Here is a 22,381-nt window from a genome sequence, read left to right as displayed (position 1 = left end):
ACTTTTACCTCCGAAATCGATAGACGGTCCCTCTCTATCTCTCTTCAATGCGAATTATCTCTCCGAGTGTATTTTCTTCAGATTTTTTATTTTATAATATTCCTCTTACCGTTGTTATTTACATTTCTCTCTGCAAAACTTGCTTAAAATACGTATTATAACACATTTGTCGATCGTATCTCAGTCTATTCCATTGCTCAGTTATTTCAATGTACAATATATATTAATATTTTTGTTTTCCTCCTGTTTCTCTCATAAGAATATATATATATATATATCTATATATATTTATATATATGTATATATATATATATACTTATGTTCAGTCTTATAAAAATATACGTTCTAAGATAAAACATCTATATATATACTTTATAGCTTTAATTCTTAATTCTCTAGTAATTCTTTTGAGCAATATGCACTTTGGTCCCACAGGAAACTGTATATTTATAGCACCGTTGTTTTCCATTTCAATCTTCATATAGGCAAATAAAACTTGTGTGTTTGATCTTCTTATTCGATGATTATCTGGCCATCCAATTTTCTATTAGTATCTTGATACTGTATAATTGTTTGTAGTCTTGATATTGTTACTTTTTATTTATCTTCATCAGTCATATTTGGTATCTCTTTGTATCTTGTTAATCTTTAATTCTTATTCCTTTGTCTCTTCATCGATTTACATTATTCTTCTTTCCTCATATCATATTTCGCTTGTGTATTCAACTTCTCAAGACAAATATATTCAACAATCATAAACTTTCAAAGTTGAATAACATTAGTATATATAAATCCAATATAAAATATATCTATATATGTATATATATTGACTTGGTATATTATTGCACGTATAATATTGCGAGTTCTCAAGCTCTCAAAACCACTGGTATATTATCTATCTCTACTATCATTGGATGAATTGCAGAGTGAGCTATCTTTAGCTCTAAATATTCAATTATGGCATCCTTTAGACTTTCATGATATAATATATGGCATGTTGGTTTAAGCATTCGCAACAGCCGGTATTATTTTGGTATATATTTCTACTCCTTTCAAAAATATGTCTTTGTTCAAATATTCATCGTGATTGTGAAGAAGTATCTTTGTCTTGTTCATCGGTGAGAAACAGATTGCAGGAATTCCCACCTGAAAAATAAAAATATGTAAAGTTATATTTTATAATAAATCATAGCATATCCTCGACAATTTGTATATATTAAAAAAATATTACACTTAATACAAAACTGATACTCAATTTATTAACTCAAGTTATTAATTCTATATTTAGCCAAAAGTATATAAATCTAAAATAAATCTGAATAAATCTCTAACATAGCTTAAAGCAAAAAAACAATGATGAGACAAACAGGAACAACTTTTACAAATATGCGATACAAGATATTTCGCATTTAAATTGTCAAAGTAATGCCATAACAACAAATAGCACATTGCATCTTCTATATATATTTAAAAATAAAAAATTATCAAGTTTTAAAATGAAGGAACAGTTTGATATGCTCACCTCGCGCACAAAACGACTATCTGTGCCTCCAGGGAAGATACCAATTTCCAACTCGACACCTATTTCGTCGCAGCATTTTTTAAAAGCGAGCCAGAAAGGATTAGAATCATCAAGCTTCGTATTCTCGACTTTGGGATTTTTCTCCTCGAAGGAATAAGTCACGTCTGGACCGGCTTCCTCACACCAGCGTTTAATGGTAGCTTCAAATTCTTCGTGATCGACACTGGGCGTTATACGAATATCGAATGTAGTGTAGAGCTCAGCAGGTATAACATTAGTCTGTACTCCACCCTGCAAAGACAGATTTAACAAGTTAGACTTGAATAGAAAAGGAAATATAGAATTTAATAAAACTGTTAACAAAAATTTAAAGTTCCAAACTAATTATATAAAATACAAAAATGTAATAAAAACTATTGCATGTGAAATTTCTCATAATTGTGAGACGTAAGCAAATCGATCAACCATATTCAAGCATTCTTACTATATTCTAAATATGTATGATTATAATTAATCAATTTTAATCAATTACAATTAAGATTTTTTTATGTGTAATAAATTTGGTAAAGCAAAAAAATACATTAACATACATATGATAATAATATACATATCATAATGTATATTACATTATGTGTATTATTATCATATCTACATTATTAATCAATTTGTTTAAAATTTGTCCTACAATTATACAATTTTTTATATACAATAGACTTGCCAAAGCAGAAATATATTAATATACATATGATAACATTAATTATATAACATTACGATATGTATATCATATGTATCTTAATATGTTGAATGTAAACGCGTCGATGTATTATTAGAAGAACACATTAAAATACTCACTGTAGAATATGAAAATCCCAATGGATCAGGCATGTAAAGTGAAAAACTATCATGTAACAGCTTGAACACTAAATCTAATTTATCTCTTTGAGAGAACACGGATTTTCTCATTAATAATATAAATTCAACATAGAGTTATACTCTTGATATTTTTGCACGTATAGCAAAATAAAATTGAATGAAGGAAAATACATAATTTGTGATTTCATTTTTAAAAGTAACAAATCGATGCTTTTATATATGTTGGAAAAACTTTTGTACAAACTTTTTAAAAACGCTTTACGTGTGTAGATACCTACCGAAATTTTCGTAAGATTCACAGACGTCACGTCGCCAAGTTGTTTCTTGGAATTCTTCAGTTTCGCTTTCTCGGCGTCTCTGAATTCCATGAAACGGTTGATTACGACTCTCAATTTCTCAGCGGCTGTATTGTCCAACATAATAGAGCCGTGGCCAGTATTACCGGCGCATTTTATATCCACGTGCCAGATTGATCTCTCTCCGTAGAACATGTAGAAGTGTTTCTCCGGACAGGCCACACCCTCGTCCAAGGAGAAGCCAACGTTCAAAGCTTTGAAGTCTGCTGTGTGCACGAAATCTTTCATCCCGAGAACACCGCCAATTTCTTCATCCGGCACAAAAGAGATGTGAATGGTGCGTTGATAGCGTTGCCGATTCAGCTTCAGTCTACGAATCGCTTCCAAATATTGTATCCCAACGCATTTCATGTCCTGGCTACCACGAGCATAAATGTTGCCCTGCTCGTCCATGTGAGCGCTGAATGGTGGATAGGTCCATTTGTCCTACAAATATAGTATTTCGTTAAACATATGTATAAATTGTTGAGGATATGCGATGCTTTTGTAATGAAATATAACTTTACATATTTTTATTTTTCATATGGGAACTCCTTCTCGTGAAGTGATACTTACCTCGAAAACGGGTACAACGTCCATGTGACTATTCAAGAGAATCGCCGGCTTCTCCGGTTGCGTTCCTGTCCATGTGAGAACTACGATCGGTTTTTCAGGATGTACATGGTAGATTCTGATCGGCAAGTCGAGCGATTGCGCTTGTTTCTTTAAAAATTCCACGCACGCATCTGAAATGATGGATACATAATAGAAAATAGTACTATGCATATTTAGAGTCTTCAGAATTCAAACAGAAAATTGTCTAAGTAATATTAGATAATTCTATATATATATATTTAGATTCTAACGAGCAGTCTCATACATATATTCAATCTGAATACATATATTCAGACTCTATCTAAGCATTTAGATTAGTATTTAAACTTGAAATGTCATTGTGCGAATGAAATGTAATGTTATGTTATCTTCAATTATTTTTAGCAAATGAGCAAATAACTAATACATTGTTTTTTGCATATATGTGCACGTACATATTGAAGCATTTGTGATGATAAAGTAGTGATTCAAAAAATTACATAATTTTCCAAGTTGTGGAAAAATTGAAGCTTATTAATAAGTTTTATTATGTTGCATATTGTGTGTCTGCCCTCTAAATATTCAAATCTATTGTCATGCCATACAAATCTCAATTTCATAAAACTCTTAAAACTAATTACAAGTGTTTAATGAACATTGAAAAACTTTAACAATAAGATAAAAATATATACAATTGAATCAATTCAATCAATTTAATAGTGTTATTAATTTCTTTGACATAGTTCATCAGCATAAAAGAGTTTGCCGAGATATTTTTTTTAGAAATTTATTTCTAAAAAGCGGTTTTTGATTACTTCATCAAAGATTAACAAACGTAAGTACTTGGTGTCGTAATAACCCATATTGTGACAGCTAAATGCCCTGAAAATATTGGCTTGGCAATCATTTGATAATCCCGATAAGAAATTACAAAGTACTTGAAGCAAGTGAGCAGAATTAGGCTTGATTGTCAATTGCGGAGTCCCTTATCTATTTTATCAGAGATAGAAGAGATGATAGAGATCAATTAAACTGTTATCAGGAACCAGCATATTTTCCTAGCGCAACGGGAGCTCGTAATAAATCATCCGCGAGCGACAAGATGATGACGAGAAATTCTCTTGGACCAGTTACGTAATAATCAACTCGCTAGACGATAAAAGCGTCTCACCGGGGGTTGATTTTCGGACGAAAGTCCGGCTTCTCTCGAAAACTAACGCGAGACGAAATCTCTCGCGTATCCGGGAGGCGGCGTCCTTGATCTAGGTCACGCCGTCTCGCACCTGCAATCGGCGTCCTCGTCCTCGGGGAAGCGGGGCGCCCGGGCGGCCGTTCCCGGGGACGTCGCAGACGTCGGTGCGTAGGCCCGCGACCGGACGAAAAGCGACACAAAAATAGAAATAACGTCGCGCAGCGCAGGGTGGGGCATGCAATGGCTGGATAGCGTCACCGACGCTATCTCTCCATTCCTCGCGAGCGTCATCTCCACGCGTCCTCGCGTCACGTCGCGCCTCGCGATCCCGACGTCGGTCCCCCGGGTCGCTCGGAACGAGCGTTGACGGTGCGCGCAATTTACTTAACGAGGAAACGCGTCGTTGAGCGCGTTCTCGCGACCCCGTTCACGCGGCCGGCGTGGGTCTCCCCCTTTCTCCCTCCCCTTGCACGGGATATGTATCCTTTTTTTCCGGACGCGGTGGGTAACGTGGGCTTTCTCCCGCTTCCGCTTTTCCCCAATTTTCTCCAGGACACGCGCTTCCAGGCGATGCTCTTAGAGACGCGTGCGAAATTTCTCTCTCCTTTTCCATCTCATTTCAGGGTCGCACGTTCGCGGAAAAATGTCTCGAGATGAAAAATAAAATTCGCAAATTTCGCTCACCGTAATTAATGTCCGGCTGCACGGACGGAATTCGCAGGTACTCGCGAAAGTTCTCCACAGCTGTTTCGTCCAGTTCGGCCTGGGACGGCGACATCGCGTCCGGAGGATCCGTCGTCTTTCTCCTCTCTCTTTCTCGCGATGCTCTTCACCCTCCGGTGTTCTACCCTGGTCCTGTACCTGCCCGATTAGCTCGCGCGTCCGGACGCTCCGCCGTCGAGTCCGATTGTCACGCAGCAGAGCAGAAGACGCTGCGTCTCGCCGCTTGAGATCCGGAGTGCCGCTACGGCCGGAATGTCGCGCGGCCCGCACGAACGCCGCGGCTCGGCTCGCCCAATCGCCGCCGGCCGCCGGCGCTGACGTCACGCCCGCGCGAGCCAATCGCGCGCCGCGGCCTGGAACGGGGTTCTCACGCGACGCCTCCGTACACTGGCGCGCTTTGAAAACTGCGGCGCATGGCAACGCGACGCTACACGCGGAAAATCACCGATGACTGATGATCCTATATTGGCCTCTCGCAGCTTCCACGTTGAATGAAATGCCAGAGTTCATCCTTCTTTATTTTTCTATAAAAAAAAAAAAAGATAAAATAAAATTGAACAGAAATGCTAAAAACTTTAATCAAACTTTAATCATGTTTTTGTTTAAAAAATGTTTTTATATGTCAAAATTGTATGACGTGATTTAAACAAGAGTTTCGAATTTTCTCCTTCCATTTCTATAAAGTACTATATGTTATCTCTGTCGATGATAAATAATTCAACGCTGGTGAATTCTGATAACGCAATATATCAAATACATAAACGTGTTACAAAAGTAAGAAAATAAAGTGGCACGATAACGAAACAAAGTGCAATTTCAGCTTTGTTCAATAAATATTTATTGCAGAAGAAACGAAAAATGAATAGATAAGTTTTTATCTGTAACAACGAGATAATAATATGCAATGAATTATGTCCCGGACTTAATATAGCGCATCCTGTTACTAGGCAATTATTTTTGATTATTCGGTCTTGATAATAACTGAAAAGCTTTTTTTCGTATTTTAACGATGAGTAAGATGTATAATTTTTTCTCGTGTTCAATTAAAAAACAACGCTCTTAAAAGTTACAGGGTGAAGCGAGGAACGCACACGATGAGTAACAGTGTTAATTCGTAAAATGTATTCCGATTTATTAAATTTCACGTATGCCTAAATATGAGCTCTTTACACGTTATAATAATATATATCGTGTAGAGTTTGATATCGAAGAACTTGTTATACATTTTTATTATAATCGGTAGTATGTGGATTAAATTATCGTACAGTGTAATAGGTAATAATGTAACATGGCTATAACTAGGCACATATACATGTAACAGTGAATCGCAAATAAAAAAATTATGTTCTCAGCCTATTTTATAAAGTTGAATATAATAATATATAATATTAATATAATATATAATATAATAATATATATATTTATAACTGCTATGCTCTCTGTGTGTATTCTCTTATTTACAACATTGAAACGATTATCTCTAACGAGTTGCTTTATACTATCAGATACCTTTAATAACAAAGTCGCTTGTTTTTGCTTGCTCTCTTTATCAGAATGTCATTATACAGATATATATATATATATATATATATATATATATATATATGTGTGTGTGTACAGTATACACTATATATGTAGGAGAATTGTACAACGGACAATAAACGTACGGATTTAGCTGCAAAGCACTCGTTATCCTTGCATCTTCCGGAAATTAATTCACGAAAGATTAAGGAGGCTAGAGAAAGATTAATACAGATAATATTTATAGTATATAATTATATAACATACTATATTTATAAGTATATACATACTAGTATAATATACTAGGTATAATATGAAGTATATACATACTATATAATATAGTATATGTATACATACGTGTATTTTATGTATATATGTATGTTATATATATATACTTAAAATTATGTTACAAAAATATTTACATGTTCTCATTGTGTACTCGCGGATGGCGAACATGAGCTGTACACTGTTCTCCAATCTTTCTTCTCTCTGTATCTGATGTTACGTCATCCGCGGCAACTTATAACTTATATTAGTACACACACGTTTCTTTTTTCTTTTATTATTACAAAATATCCGCTAAAGTACAAAGTAAACACTAAATGCCAAAAATATGTTTGTTTACATTTTGAAATCGCGACCAAACGCAAATGGCTCTTTCTTTTTCTCTTCTCTATTTTTTTTGCTTCGATCCGTAGAAAAAGATCGTATATATGCGCGCTCAGAAGATTTCCATTGAAATACTTTCGCAGAGAATACATAAATACATATTATAACTTAATTTCTTGTCCCTTCTCTCCCTCCCAACCCTTACTTCTTAATCACAGATCTCTGAAACTTTGATATATTTGCTTAAGAACCGATGATTGAATCGCGCGATTGTTTCTCTTTTCACCTTCGGAAAATTTCACGTTATATTCTCTTGTTCTGCATTTTCGTTCAGGTGGAATCTTGGTCGCGAATCACGGATGCGATCCACCAGGTCGAAAAATACGCCAGATGTTTTCTCGCTTTTCTTCTTTACATATAAATATAGTAATATCACACCTCTAGCTTCTCTCCTTCTACTTTAGTTTTTACAGGAACTGCTAGTCGACAATGTTTCATCAAAAAGTCAAATTGGAATCGAAAACTTTTCCAAGTTTTCACAGATTTATGGCATTTACATACGCGGATCGCAACCATGGTTACATATTCGCGACCGAGGAACCCGTGTAAATTAAAATTGAGAAAATTTCAAGATGTTAAAAAAATAAAAATAACGCGACTATATTGTTTTTTTTTAAATAAATTAAGATACATATTTATACTTTTCTCCGCTCGAGACGGTCGCTAACTATAAATTCACGGTGTCTCTTTTTTTACTCTCTCTTTGAATCGATTCTTAATTAGTCGCTTGATGCGAGGTACCTTTAGCACCTGTCTAATGTACGCGGCTATCATTTTTACGAGAGTCTCTCTAAGATTGTACCACCTCTTATATTGTACTATAATTAGTTTGCGAGCGACGCGTGTTCACAACGTTTCTATAATGCTGCGGAAAGTGAATAATTATGACGACTTGTTATAAGTGCAGCGAAGAATCTTAAATATATCGCAGGTAGTATCTCTAGCGAGAAGTATATTCGCGTCGTTGTTTTCCTTTTATAATAGTAATAGTATTCACGATCGCTCTCGCTGTCTGTGATCGAAAATACACAATGAACAATACGTTAATATCATACAAACAAAGGAAAATTAACTTATTGATTTAAAGAAATGCAAAACTTGGCCTCTCCTTGCCTCTAACAAGTATTAATATATTATAAACATATTAATATGCATTTATAATAATCACGCACCGGTCAAAGTCCGAAACTTCTTTTTTTATATATGTATGTTTTTTATATATACACATACATACATACATACATATATATATATGTATATAATAATAATTTTTTAATTACACATATAAAGTACAATATATATATATATATATATATATATATATATATATATATATATATATATATATATAATTTTAATTACACACGTGTACACCGGGTTGATATTGGAACTAGAAGATTGCTAAAATGTAGCTTTTCAAGTTCAAAATTATCATGCCATCATGTCATCATGATTACGTCGAATTACAAATCTTAATGATATCGCGTAAAGTCAATATGCCACCATTTTTTACGCAAAAAAGAAAGAACGCACTAACAATAGTGTTTTCCTTTTGTTTCGTGAACTAAATAAGAAGCATTTTTCTTGTTACAAAATAGCCTAATTTTCTTTCTCTCTCTGCATTTAATTTGTCGCAATTTATCTCTACATATTTTTTTACCGCTTAGTAAGTTTTGTACTTGAATGAATGTTGAATGCGAGTGAAAAGTTTCGGAAGTTTGACTTAGAAAAAAAAAAAGAAACAAATCCACATAAATAAAACATCGTTGAATTTATTTCGCTTTTTTCGTATAACTAAAAATATATTTCGTGTCATTTAAAGCATATGAAAACAAAACACACAATTACATTGTACAATTTATCGTATAATACATTTCCATCCTACATCCCCTTAGCAGCATTAATATCGGTCCCGATTCAAAGATAAATAACATATTTAAATAAAATATTAACGTTAAAAAGAAAGAAACATTGCTTGTGTGTCGATAACGCGTCACTCTGCGAATATGAAAAATAAACGAAATATAGAAGCGACTAAAAAATTTTCAAAATAGAACTAAAGCTTAAATTTAATTTACTCTTTATATTATATAAATAATCTATATCATTTTTATAGTGAAATATAAAATATAAAGAATTCCACGGCCCTTTATGCCTTTCCTATCTCAAAAAACATAGAACATAGTATTATCTCGCTTATTTATTAGAATATAATTTGTGTTGAGATTAGAGAATTGCTATTCTACAGACTAGTCTATATAATTCTAGCTTCGTTAAATATATATATATATATATATATATAACTTCGTATATAGTTAATATTATGCAAATTTTATATATATATATACACAGAGACAAGTTGAATGATGCAGGGTGTGCACAATGTATGTAATGATAACTGTTCTTGAAGAGGATATATCGCGAGAACCGGAAACATCGGTCTCAGCGCGCCACCAACTTTGTTAATCTTATCAAAATTGGGCTACGATGACTATATATAAACATCTTTAGGGCACTGCATTTCGCCGGTATGAAAAGTGCACGTTCGTCGTTTGTCGAATACACACTTTTTGCTGTCAAAGACTTACCGGATACTCTAAACATACTAATTAAAACGCGCGTCGCTATATATATCCTCAAAAATACTCAGCTATCATTTTTTTTAGGCCACCGCGCGAATTTCGTCGCATATTTTGAGAGAAGAACCATCAAATTAACGTCTATTGATGAGACTTTTTATTTAAATATATTATACGCGCGACGATTCTAGAAGCGATCGGCGGCAAAAACCGAACTCCGCGGAGCTTCTTCTCCCTAATTATTTAATGAAAACTGTCGGTAATCTACATCGCGCGCATTCTTACATCTTGCCTCTACCTTCTTCGCACACGCGAAACGAGATACATGTACATATTATTCTTATAGCAAGAGAGAATGTCAACTTTCGGCATCGAGAATATTTAGCTCTTGCCAAATTCAAATACCTTTCCTTGCTAGAGAGGAAAAAATTCTAAAACCGAACGGAACGGTGTGCAAGCGGGTTTGAGCGACCCGAGAGACGTTCCTGATCGAGAACGAGAACAAAAAATAAGATCTAGATTAACATTAAACAATCCTACCCCTTCTTTCTGCCGGTTACGACCTCGGCGGTGCTGGATGAGTGAAAAAGGACTTTTGCGACTGTCCCGCCGGCGCGGCAGGAGGGTACACCTGGTTGCCCGGTGGCGGTGGCGTCGTCGACGAGAACTTGGGCACCGTCGTTCCCGTGGTCGTCGCCGCCGCCGCGGCCGTCGTCGTCGCTGACGCCGCCACCGCTACCGTCGCCGTTGTCGCCGAAGGCTGTGGCACGAATTGCGGCGGTGGATACGGATTGGAACCCGGTGGCGCCTGGGACGACGCCTGCGGGACCAAGAATGGCTGCTGCGCCTGCTTGCCGGTGACAGCTCCGCCCGCTTGCGAAGCTACGACGGTGCCGTAGATCGGCTGTTGAGACGCGGTGGTGGTCTGCGGTACCGCAAAGTTCGAATACTGCACCGACCCGGCCTTGCCCTGGAACTGGGAATAGTGATTGGACGCGGAGCCGGGCGGCGGGATGTACGGCTGAGGCGGCAATTGCTGCAGTCCGGGATATCCTGGCATGCCGGGGACCAGATTCTGAGGTGGAGATTTGCGCGCCTTCAGTATCGCCTCAGCTGTCAAACCTGTAATCCGGAGAAACGATAGTGAGTACAAAAAAGACGAGCTGGTTTAAGACATCATAGTCATTGTCTTTCCAAACGTTGCAAAATAGATATTTTATATATTTTTTGAATATTGTTGAATTATAAATTTCAAGTCGGTGCGTACCATGCTTACGAGCTCTCTCCTCTTCATCGTCACTGAGAAACAATCCAAATTCGCGTTTTAATCGCTCGGTAAGATTTTCTCGTTGACGTTCCACCAAAGTCGGTGCCGCGGACCAACCGATTGTACCCTCCTCTCCACCTGATTTGAATGTCATTCTATTTAATCGCATTCAAATCAAAGCAAAATAGCATGAGAGAGTTACACATAAAATATACAATATATTATTATTATTATTATTATTATTATTATTATTATTATTATTATTATTATTATTATTATATTACCTTAATATTAATTATTATATCATATATTTTTATATAATTGAACGCTGAAAGAAATGTACATCCTTTCTCTCTCTTTATCAATCAACTTGTGAATAAGTTTGTGATTCAATACCTTTCTTTTCATCGTTCTCATTGGTCGCGTTCGGGAAGAGCGTGGTTAACGTGGTAATACCCGGTAGGTCAAGGGCAGCAGATGCTTTGGAACCCTCCTCGTCGGAGCTGAGCGAAGAGGTGCCGCTACTGGTGCTGTCCGATCTACCTCGCGCTCCGCTTTTGTCCACAGTGGAAGTATCGTTGGACGATTCCGGCTCGTTTCCGGCTCCTCCGGACGATTGTTGTTTGCGTTTGCGATATTCCGATATGGACAACTGGAACAGTAGAAGCAGAAACATTTTCCTATAACATTTCAGTCTTCTCTCATCATCAGTTCCCAGTAAACAAAGGAAAATAATGAAGCGAGAGCGAAGAAACTAATATTTATGATAAAAATGGTGATAAAGAAAGAAAGAAACAATGTGGGGTGGGGGGAGGGGGCAGACTACCCTCTTAGCAACATAAAAAATCTTACTACAGTCCTACCGTTCTAACCTTGCGCTTGACGGGAGGAAGAGCGTCAGGTTTAAAGGCTGGCGGCGCGGGCATGTTATTCGGTACGACAGTCCTTGGATCTTTCAATCGTTTGATTTCCTTGGGTTTGGTCTCCTCCTCCTTGGCGGGTACCTCTTCCGGTTTCGGGGGGGCTTCTTGAGTAGTTGTGATCGAGTCTTGTACTGTGTCTAGACTACGTTCGGGGGAGATGTCTGATTTTGGTTGAGCTACTTGCGACGACGCGCTTATCTCGTTATCAATGTCATTTTTTATTACTTCGGACTCGTCCAGCTTCGCTTCCAGGAGCTCGCGCAACGCGGTTGACAGCATCGACTTCTCCTCGCCGTTCGTCGACTCCTCCGCCGTGTCCATGCTTATCGTGGATTCTATGATGGCCGCCTCAAAGTCCATCTTGGGCGTCTTCGGCACGACTGTTGGATCAGCCTTCTTGCGAATGCGCTCGCTCAACGGTGGTATTGAATGAAAGATCTTGGGAGGATTCGAGACGGACTCCGCGTTCGAGGAAGTCGACTCGAAAATCGACTCCTCGGACAACGCGGCAAAGGCGGGCGATTGTTCCGTCTTGGAGGAAACCTCCTTCGAAGCCTCGTCGTTCGTCTCCTCTTTCTTATCCGTTTCTTTCGCGCCATCTTCCGGAACGGGAACTTGCTCCAATTTAATATCGGACTTGACGACGTCCAACTCGTTGAAAGGCTTCTCTTCGTGTTTGATGTCGAACAATTTAAAGGACGATTCGCAGTCTTTGTCGTCGTCTATGTCCTTGTCCTCCGAATCTGAATCCTCCTTCGAGCTTTCCATCAGTCCCTCTATTCCGTCCATGCTCTTGTCCTTCTCCGAACTCGTGTCGATCTTCTCCTGGTAATCATTGCCGTCGTCGCCCGTGATCTTCTTCATCTGCGCCTCGACGTCGAACTCGTCGATGGACGCGTTATCGTCCGACTTATCGACGACGATCTCTTGACACTTCGCGACGACTTCGGACGATTTGTTCTCGCCATCGGATTTCTTATTTTCATTTGCAACGTTCAATGCGATTTCATCGACGCCGCCAAACTCCAGCTGCAGCTCGGCCACTCGTTGCTCCAGAATTTCATCGGATTCCATGGGAGATGGATATTCTTCTATCTCGGTGTGCGATACATTGTGATGAACGATCTCGACTGAGCCCTGACTTTCCTTCTTCAAAAGCTCCTTTTTCAAGTTCAAATCGCTGAACGATACTTCGGTCTCGACGACTTTCTGAATCTTGACAAGTATTTTCGGATCCAACTGACTGTAATTACATTCGGTTTTAATATCCCTCTTCGTCCATTCTGGAAAAACTTTTTCTTCCTTTATCGCAACACTCTCCGTATTCATTTCCGTTTTAACAATATCCGCGCATTCCGGTTTTTCTTCACGCTTTATGTAGAAATCCGATTGAGGAAAAGTCTCGATCGAGAGTTTCTTCCCAACGACCGACTCGTCGGGATCAACCGGTCTGCCGTCAGCACCAATCTCTTCTTTCACAGACGATTCCGACTCGTAATGTCCCTCGTCGTTCTGCTCCGCGAAAGGCGACTGCGCGCGTTCCACGTAGTCATCCTGGAAAACCAGTAAAGTATTGACACTATTAAAAAATGTCGAATCGTATTACACGATAGACACATCAGAATATTGCAACTGATTCAAACTGATGAAATACTTTTTAGAGACTTACCTCGGTAGGACACAGCGATCTGCTGTTGGACGCTGCCTCGGTAGGTAACAACATAGTCGGCGTCGTCGGCGGAGTATAATTTTCCGACGACAGACTCTCCCGGGCTATCCTTCGCTTCTTGGGTGGTGCCACGGTTTCGCTGAGCGATGGCGGGCTCTCGGGCCGGCTGTTGGGCGAGTCGCATTCCTCGGAGATAGCTTGACGTAGCCACCGTTTCTTCGCCGAGCCCGTAGAAACAGTGGGGCAACCACCGTTGCCGTTGTTATTATTAATATTATTACTATTACTGTTGCCAGAGGCGGCAGCGCCCTGCTGCTGCTGTCTACGTTGCGGCAGAGATTCGCATAGTCTGCTAACCGAATGGGCGGCTTGTACAAGAGTGGCTAGACTCTTAGCTCCATAACTTTGCGAGAGGTATTCCGCCGTTGGATCCGTCGTCGGCAAAGGTGGGAAGTGTCTGCCGCACAACGGATTCGTGGAATTCGGTAAGGTCGGCGCTGATGGTAGAGCCGGCAGCGGGGATACCTGGGGTACGTTCGCCTGCGGTGGGTCGGGCGACTCCTTCAGCCATTCGTTCATCAGCACCTTCTTCGTCTTCGGGAACTTGAAACCCGGCGCCAACGGACCTACCGCCGCAGCTACCAGTAGACAGGCGGATGACAGCGGTGTGGATGGCGTGGAACTTTGCGAGCTGCTGCTGGCCCCGCTGTCGCAGGTGGGACTCTTGACAGGGGTGGGTTGTTGCAGCGGTGGCGAACTCGGAGGACCCGGGGCGTTGGAATTCGCCAGGGCAAGTAGTAAACCAGCTGCTTGGGGAATTCCACCGTGATGAGCGGATGACGGTCCGATATTGCTTGCACCATCTCCCATCGCGACTGCGTTCTTGGCCGGTGTGTGTAAGTGCGACGAATAAGGAATGTCTCGGCTGGGAGGACAACTCAGCAAAGGCGGCGACTGCATGGAATTGCTTTCGTCACCGGAGGACATGTCGGACTCGGCTGAGTTCAATCTCGTTCTTCGACTATTCTGCGATTGAGATGTGCTCGTCGTCCTCGCCCGACCTTTTCTCCTCTTCCGCCGTAGCGGTCTCTCCGAATTTGTCTGTTTACTCTTGGATGACTGTCCCGTCATCGAATGATCCTCGTTGTCGCTGTGCGTGCCGCTGGATTCCTTTCGTTGCGCGTTTCTCGCTTGCACCTCCTGCTTCCTCTGTTCCGCTTTTTCCATTCTTTCGATGGCTTTCATGATCGCCTCCATCTTCCTCTCCTCCCGCGTCATTTTCTTCTTATCTTTTTTCGTTTCCGGCGTCGTCACAGATTGGCTTAAACTAGGTGACGTTTGAGGCTGCACATTCGTCACAGTCACGGTGGATTCCTCCTTGGAGATTTGACGGGCCGTTGAAACGGTGACGGTCGTGGTGACAGTTTTCCTCGGCGTCGTGACAGTCACCGTCGACGGTGCGGATGACGTCACCGTCGAAGTGACTTGTTGCGCGACGCTCGTAGGAACTGTCGATAGTGACACTGATTCAGCTTCCTCGCAGACGGTGTTCCTGCGACCTCGCCGCCTCCGTTCTCTGCCACTGCACACATACATGACAAAAATACATGACGACAAATGTATAGCACACGTTATTCTTGTCACCTACGTTATTATTTATAAACTTACTCGGCATTTTCGACGAGAGCGCCGTTGCTGCCTCTTCTGTTCAGCTGCTGATTCGCCGCGTTGCTGGCGATCTGACACTCCCGTGGATTGTTACACGCGCATACGAGGGGAAGCGCCGGGGATGAGCCGGGATTGGGCGACAGTAATAGGTCGTGTTGCTCGTGCTTGATTGTTATTTCAGCGTTCTTCTCGATCGCGCAGGTCGTCACGATGTAGAGATGCAGCGTGCCCTTCTCGATGCAATGCTTCACCTCGGCATTCGGCTTGCAGCTGCGCCGCACGAACCTCGCATCGTTCCCGTACGTCCGCGTGTCCACGCATACCTCGGTACCGTCGCGCGGTAAACGATAGAAGAAGACGAACGGTCCTGGTCGCTGGGCGTGCTGCCTACCACCCTGCGGATGCTGCGACCTATGCTGCGTACTGAGCATATACTTGCCGCGTAGCTCCACGACAGGGGTGTTTGGCGGGAGGTACATCGTCGCCACTAGAAACTGCATCAGCCACGAAGATATGTTTTAGTACACATTTCGACATGCGTTTCCATATACAAGGTAAAAATAAATACGCTGTACATGTATTTTTGATCTTATTATAAATTTCAGCAAATGATGAATAATAGTAATGAGTATTACAAGTGAATAATTTTAAAATAAGATCATTTAATGTTTAGAGATATAAAATAAAAGAATTGATTATTTTTCTCCTTTAGTTCAAGAGGTTTCACTTACTCTGAGATTATTACTGTGCACGTTGAGCCTGCATTTACCGGTGGCGATGACATTCATGTTAGTCTGCCTGAGATCGCTGTGCGTGCCGTTGACCTTGATGCTCGATATCCTGGCACGTAATTCGGGACTGTAATGATTCGTGACGGCTTCCTCGTATCTCTCGATCCACTGTCTTAAAGGCGCCATATTACTGCCCCAGGCATCCTGCATGTCTTCTTCCTTATCCTCGAGACTCATTCTCCTCTTGCCTTTGCGTTTCCCGGGTCCTCGCTTCGGTGTGGCGTTTTCCTTCTTGCGAACCGCGCTCGATTGTCGCGCGTTCGAGTCCCTTCGCTGTCGTTTCGCAACGTTGTTATTATTGTTGTTGTTATTATTCAGCCTCCGCACCTGAGCTGGTTGAACGGCCGCATCGGACTTGCCGCGTCGCGGAATTTGCGACGACGGCGGCTGTTGCTGCGGTAACGAGCGCTTCTTCTGGGCCGTGGCGTTCACCGAGCCGACGTCCGTGTCCGCCGAGCTGGTGGACGACGTGTCAGATGACGTGTCCGAATTGAGCAGCTCCTCACGTTTGCGCATCTGCAAAGCCCGGGCTCGTTGTCTATCCACTCGTCGCGGCCGACACCTCTCGCAGAGATATTCGTCAGGAATGTTCGAGCGATCTATACCCATGCAATCGACATGCTGCCACACTCTGTAATATAGCGTAAGCAAGATTAAACAAAGTTCTCGATAAATGATTTCTTCGTCATCTGGAAAATTATAGTTTATAAATTTCCAGATGATTTATTTCGTAATGAATATATCTGTAATAGATGTATAACTAATAATTTTTCTATTTTATATTATTAACCATGTTTAATCTATATTTTATACTACTTGTAAACATGTTGAAAATATGTTAATATAATAATACTTACAAACATCGATCGCAACAAATCATGTATCCATCGTCATGTTCAAAGTCGCTAAAAATTCATATACATAGAATTACATATTTATACATATAATTATAATATTATCATATAATTATATAATACTCATTTATATATCAAAAGATCTAGCCTAGCATAAATATATAATGTTGTTATGATATTTAATTTATATTATTTAAGAAATGATCGTTCTCTTACCAGATGCATCTAGTGACACTATCTTCGTCATCGCCTTCGCCTTCGGGTGCAGTTTCGGTTTCTTCGCCTTCCGGTTCCGCTTCTCGTCCAGGTTCGCTACTGATCGTACTGGCAGCGTCATCCTCCGTATTGGTATTACTCACAACTTAAAAATAAGCAACATTTATTATCATTAATTTCATTATTCACGCATTATTCATTATTCATTATTAATAAGAATATTTGTGAGTCAGCTCTTCTATTTTTTTTTTTTTTTTTTTATTATTCATTATATTCGTGTAAAAAAAATATTGGAAAAAGATATTCCTTTCTGAAAAAAAAAAAAAAAAGAATAATTTTGCAATTAAACACTGTAATGATATGAAAAGGGTATTACCGGGGCCAAAGATGTAAGGATGTTGAGAAGTGGCTGTGGAACTGCCGGCTCCGTTAATGGGTTGCTGCTTCGGATGAGGAGGCGATGACGGAGGTGGTGGAGGAGTTCGCGGTGGTGGCGCTCCGTAATTGTGGTCTTGGAGAACAAACTGAAGACACTGAAATTGGGCATATATGTGTATGAGTTCACAGAAATTCCTAAATCAAGCATTGAATATTATTTGGTATATATATTTGTACCTCATAAGGAAGTGGCATTCTCCTCACTGGCGATTTACGGCCGCTTTGTTCTTCTTCTTTGGAAATTCGTAATTCGGTTTCGTTTCTACAAAAGAAAGAACATCATTTTATTAACACAATAACAATTAATATCATTTAATGCAAACAACAAAAGGAAAAAAGATAATTAAAACTAGGTTAGTAAATATTAAAACTAGTACTTACTTGGTTTCACTGAGGTCCTTACGAAGTTCGGTCATGGTTGAGGATACTGGCAACAAGGTCTTTATCTGTCCAGTTGTCTGTTGCCTGATCTGCTGAGTATATTGCGGTGTCATAATTAGTTGCTTTTGCTGTATCACTTGTGGTTGAATCCTGATCGGTGAGTTTTTATGCGCAGCCATTACATTAGCCGGTGGGACTGCAGCTGTTTGTTGCAATAAGGTCTTAATACATCCTTTCTGCGCAATCTGTATCGCGGTCGGACCCTGAGTCTTCGTCAACGCTGTAACGTTTGTGTTCAACGAGGTCTTAATACCGCTACCACCAACTTTCTGGGCGTGATTCCTCTGTACGGGTTTCTGCGGCGGAATAGTCTTGATACAGCCGGGTTGTTTCTGCGGAGCGTTCTGTGGATTGATTACGTTCTGTTGTTGTTGTTGTTGTTGTTGTTGCTGCTGCTGCTGCTGTGTCAGAATCTTCATGGCTTGAGAAGGATTATTATTACTTCTCTGTACTACGGGCTGTTGAACGGCATTATTTTGTGAGTTTGCAGTCACCTTAACAGGATTCACTAATTTTTGAGAGACGCCCTTCAGGCTTGTTGTAGACTGCGAAGTTTGTGACGTCTGACCCTTTGATATCCCTACCCTCATCACCATCTGTTGCAGCGGCTGTTGCTGCTGTTGAACCTTTGAATTTATCACAGCATGAGTTCTTTGATTATTCGGAACGGTCGCTATTACTTTTTGATGCATATTAGTAATACTGAGACTTCTTTGAGACTGTAAATTATTTGCATTCGTCGGCTGTTGCGATGACTTTTGCATTGCCGATTGTTGTTGCGAAGTTACAATTTGCTGCTGCGTCGATATAGTCTGCTGCACTTGCGACTGCTTATTACCAAGTACGTTCGAATTTTGCATTTTGGAGATGTTCGGTACGCTGTTGCTCTTGCAGACATTACTCATCGCAGTTGATGCCCGATTGGTGTTTAGCACCGTCTGTGATTTTTGCAACCCGGTCATCGCCGACTGAGATCTCTGATGAGGCGCCTGCACTTGCTGTTGGCTGACTATAGACTGCTGCTGTCCGGATGTTTGAATTTTTTGTATACCACTGGACTTTGGAACGTTGTTTACCTGTTGTGCGGTTAATTGCTGCTGCTGTCTAGCTATCGCCAAGGTTTTCTGAGGCCCCTGTAATTTCTGCAAATTTTGCTGTTGCTGTGTCTTATGATTCGGATGATGACCGCTGGTCAGTAGCTGCGATGAAACCTTCTGACTATTGCAAACAGACTTTTGCGCGTTGATAGGCTGCGCCTTTTGTATCACCGGATTGCCCTGCTGAATCTTTTGCGAATTCGCAGTTGCTTGGTTGTTGACTGTCAGCTGATTAATCTGACCGGTTAACATCTGCGACTTTTGTAGGTTTTGCGTCCTCGACAAAGTGTTGTTACGTTGCGCGGTTCCGGCAGCTGACTGGATAGTATTGGTCATGTTCGTTGCGGGTTTTCCCTTCTGCGCGGGCTGGTTGGTCGCTATAACGCTCGGAGGTGCCGTTTTCACCTGTATCCTCTGGAGATTCGTCGCCGCCATCGTAGCGATGGTCTTCACAGCCGCGGCGGTACCTACAATGTGCTGTTGAACGGAAACAGGATGAAATTTGGAATGCAATGCAGCCTGCATATTGCTCGCTCCTAACGGAGCAGCTTGAGTCGGTACAGAAGAGGTGTTGAGAATGGCCAGCGGAACAGGTTGCGCCTGACCAGAGGACGCCGGTAGCTTCTGCGAGATGACGCGCGTCGTCAACACTTGCGTAGTGTTGGTCTGCGAGCCGGCGATCATCTTTTGCACCTGTTCCCGAGCGCCCTTTGCGACCGGATAGGTCACCACAGGCTTTACCGTCGTAAGAGCAGACGCAGTAGCGGCAGTCGCCGCGGATTGCTGATTGGTCGCCGCCTCCAGACACTGCAACAGTTGCGATTTGCCGCCGCAAGCGGCCGCGGCGACGTCGTCGCTGCTCGCGATTACCACAGCGTTCCCCGTCGAGGTGGCATTGGTATCGGTGGCGATCGCCACGGGTTCCTGGGACCGCCAGATCTCCCGGGCAAACAACAACGTCGGCGGTTGCCCCTCGCCGCCCTTCGTCACGTTCTCCACCACCGATGCCGTCGTGGCCTCCACGTCGACATCCAGCTTCAGAACGAAGCTCATGGTGGTTTCTGCGGCCTGCCCGTATTCCTCCTCCATTTCCGCGGAGGACGTAGACTTGGCTGTTCCAATCGCTGCCGGAACGGCAGCTTGCACCGCTTCATCATCGTTGCTCGCCGCCGCCGCGTTCTCGTTGCTCCGATTATCACCGCCGGCCAACGGGGACACCGGGGGAGGTGGGCCAGGCCCTGGGGACACTTGCTCCCCACTGCCAGCTGTTCCACCCCCCGATAACTTGATTACCGATGGGGTCGACGTTTTGATAGCCTTGCGAGAGCACGCTAAGTGGAAACTCGCGAGCGAGTTGCGCGACCGGCCGAGGTACAACTGGCTATCGTCCTCGTCGTCCTCGCACGGCCTTGTCCTTACCAAGTCTAGTTCTCGATTCGGCTATTTGAGGACCGTGGACCATACGCTGTAACAAGAAAAATCAGAATTAGATTATGGAGTCTGCAATCTAACTCTATTGTAAATTTCTTCTTATTATTATTCTTTATTGAAAATCAATATATTAAAAACATGTTCCATATCTCTAAAAAAAGGACTCGGATTATTTTTATTTCAGCTGCAAAAAAGCATCTTCAATTTCAATCAAGGACCTAAAAGCATCATCGCGGAAGTCTCCTAGTCGATCATGTCGTCGGCTTCGAGAGGGCTCGATAATAACGCGATACTCTCTTCTAACATCGCCCCTTAATCAAGCCGAGACTCCGGTCCGAGAAAGACGGAAGTGCGGGCGAGAGATCTCCGCGGAATCCGAACAACTTTCTCGACAAGTACGCCACGCACGTTCGCGAGCTGCTGGTTGCCGGTCATTGATCACCATCGCCCGCATCGACTTTCGTGTCTCGTTACCTTCGCGTAATAGACGAGCGTCGGATTTCAGCGATATCGAGCTGGCGCGTTGGATGACGTTGCTTTAATTGAAAATGGAAAAAAAATACACGAACGCCTGAAAAATTCACACGATTAATTCTCTTATTGTTTTTAATCGTGAGATATATTATTATATATTCCTGTTCGACAGGTGTATATTATTTCGCCGCAAGTGTGCTCGAAATACTGTGTATTATTGACCTTGCGATTGATTGATTACTCACAACCTCGCGCCGATATGCAAAAGACGGAAGATGAATGACATACGTTCGCCTTATCGTTTAAGATAATGAATTACGGGAGTTTAGCGGAGCGTGTCGCCTTTAATCACTTAATTATCATACGCATCCGGTTGTGCTCGATGGTGCGATTACTTCGCGACTTGTTCTTTCTTACGTTGGTAAATAAATTGCGTCGTCGAATGTCGCGCTTGACGTTTCGTCGCGAATTGGACCGGAAGTTATTTGCGAGAGGCAGGAAGCGGGGAGCTCGCTCTTTCGTCTCAAAGAAATTCAATATCGGAGGTGTATATATCTACTTCTGGACGATGATCCTTTCGTTCGGTCAAGAGAGAACTGGTTGTCCGAGGTCACGCACGCGCCTGCATTGGTGTTTAATTTTAAACGGGATTGTGAATCATTGCGATATTATTCCAAACGATCCCGAAATCTCTCGTCGGATTCCTCGCGACTTGTCCAAGGGAAATCGCGATCGCTTTCCTGACTAATATATCAATGTTCGTTCGCACATTGTAAGTATTTTTGCGCTCGTCAAATATATAATTAAGTGCGTGTGTAATGAAGAAAATATTGAAGACGCAATAGAGGTCTTCTTCACATCTTCGTGAAAACTTAATTATCAACTGATCTTCGAAATCTTCACGATTTTTTAGTGATGTCTTGAATATTCTTGTTAGGTACAATCGACGACTTGGACAATCAGTTGTCCAGAGGTCGGAAAAAATGAAAATGTTAACCTATCGCTTCATCAAAGGTTAAAAAAAATTGAACCGCGAACGACTGATGCGACGAGATTCATATCGACGCAGATGAACAATCGATATATGCAGTTTCCGGAGTCGTG

The 22,381-nt window shown here is 41.5% G+C and overlaps 2 protein-coding genes across 4 annotated transcripts; both read right to left on the bottom strand.

The window, feature by feature from the left end:
• Window positions 1–69: 69 nt before the first annotated feature.
• Window positions 70–5,500, bottom strand: LOC114946411 (aminoacylase-1). Its single transcript, XM_029322877.2, has 5 exons — window positions 5,201–5,500; window positions 3,307–3,476; window positions 2,674–3,177; window positions 1,523–1,813; window positions 70–1,146 (listed from the first exon to the last, which is right to left on the bottom strand). Exons 1-5 carry the CDS (start codon window positions 5,292–5,294, stop codon window positions 1,003–1,005), a joined length of 1,203 nt encoding a protein of 400 aa, XP_029178710.2. The 5' UTR covers window positions 5,295–5,500; the 3' UTR covers window positions 70–1,002.
• Window positions 5,501–6,346: 846 nt separating this feature from the next.
• Window positions 6,347–20,799, bottom strand: upSET (SET domain-containing protein upSET). Of its 3 annotated transcripts, none has more exons than XM_029322875.2 (12): window positions 18,216–20,799; window positions 18,012–18,096; window positions 17,773–17,929; window positions 17,397–17,541; window positions 17,184–17,231; window positions 16,267–16,957; window positions 15,536–16,029; window positions 13,868–15,449; window positions 12,139–13,752; window positions 11,672–11,927; window positions 11,276–11,413; window positions 6,347–11,130 (listed from the first exon to the last, which is right to left on the bottom strand). In XM_029322875.2, exons 1-12 carry the CDS (start codon window positions 20,459–20,461, stop codon window positions 10,565–10,567), a joined length of 8,022 nt encoding a protein of 2,673 aa, XP_029178708.2. In that variant the 5' UTR covers window positions 20,462–20,799; the 3' UTR covers window positions 6,347–10,564. The 3 variants fall into 3 exon arrangements, with proteins under 3 accessions (XP_029178708.2, XP_029178707.2, XP_029178709.2); XM_029322874.2 differs by having other exon boundaries at window positions 12,148–13,752; window positions 18,216–20,527; XM_029322876.2 differs by lacking the exon at window positions 6,347–11,130 and having other exon boundaries at window positions 11,368–11,430; window positions 18,216–20,527.
• Window positions 20,800–22,381: the final 1,582 nt, after the last annotated feature.

Source organism: Nylanderia fulva, unplaced genomic scaffold, assembly GCF_048542155.1.
Source record: "Nylanderia fulva isolate GAGA-0341 unplaced genomic scaffold, ASM4854215v1 Scaffold9, whole genome shotgun sequence".
NCBI lineage: Eukaryota > Metazoa > Arthropoda > Insecta > Hymenoptera > Formicidae > Nylanderia > Nylanderia fulva.
Note: the sequence above shows the minus strand (reverse complement) of the source record. Positions and strands in the feature narration are given on the sequence as shown.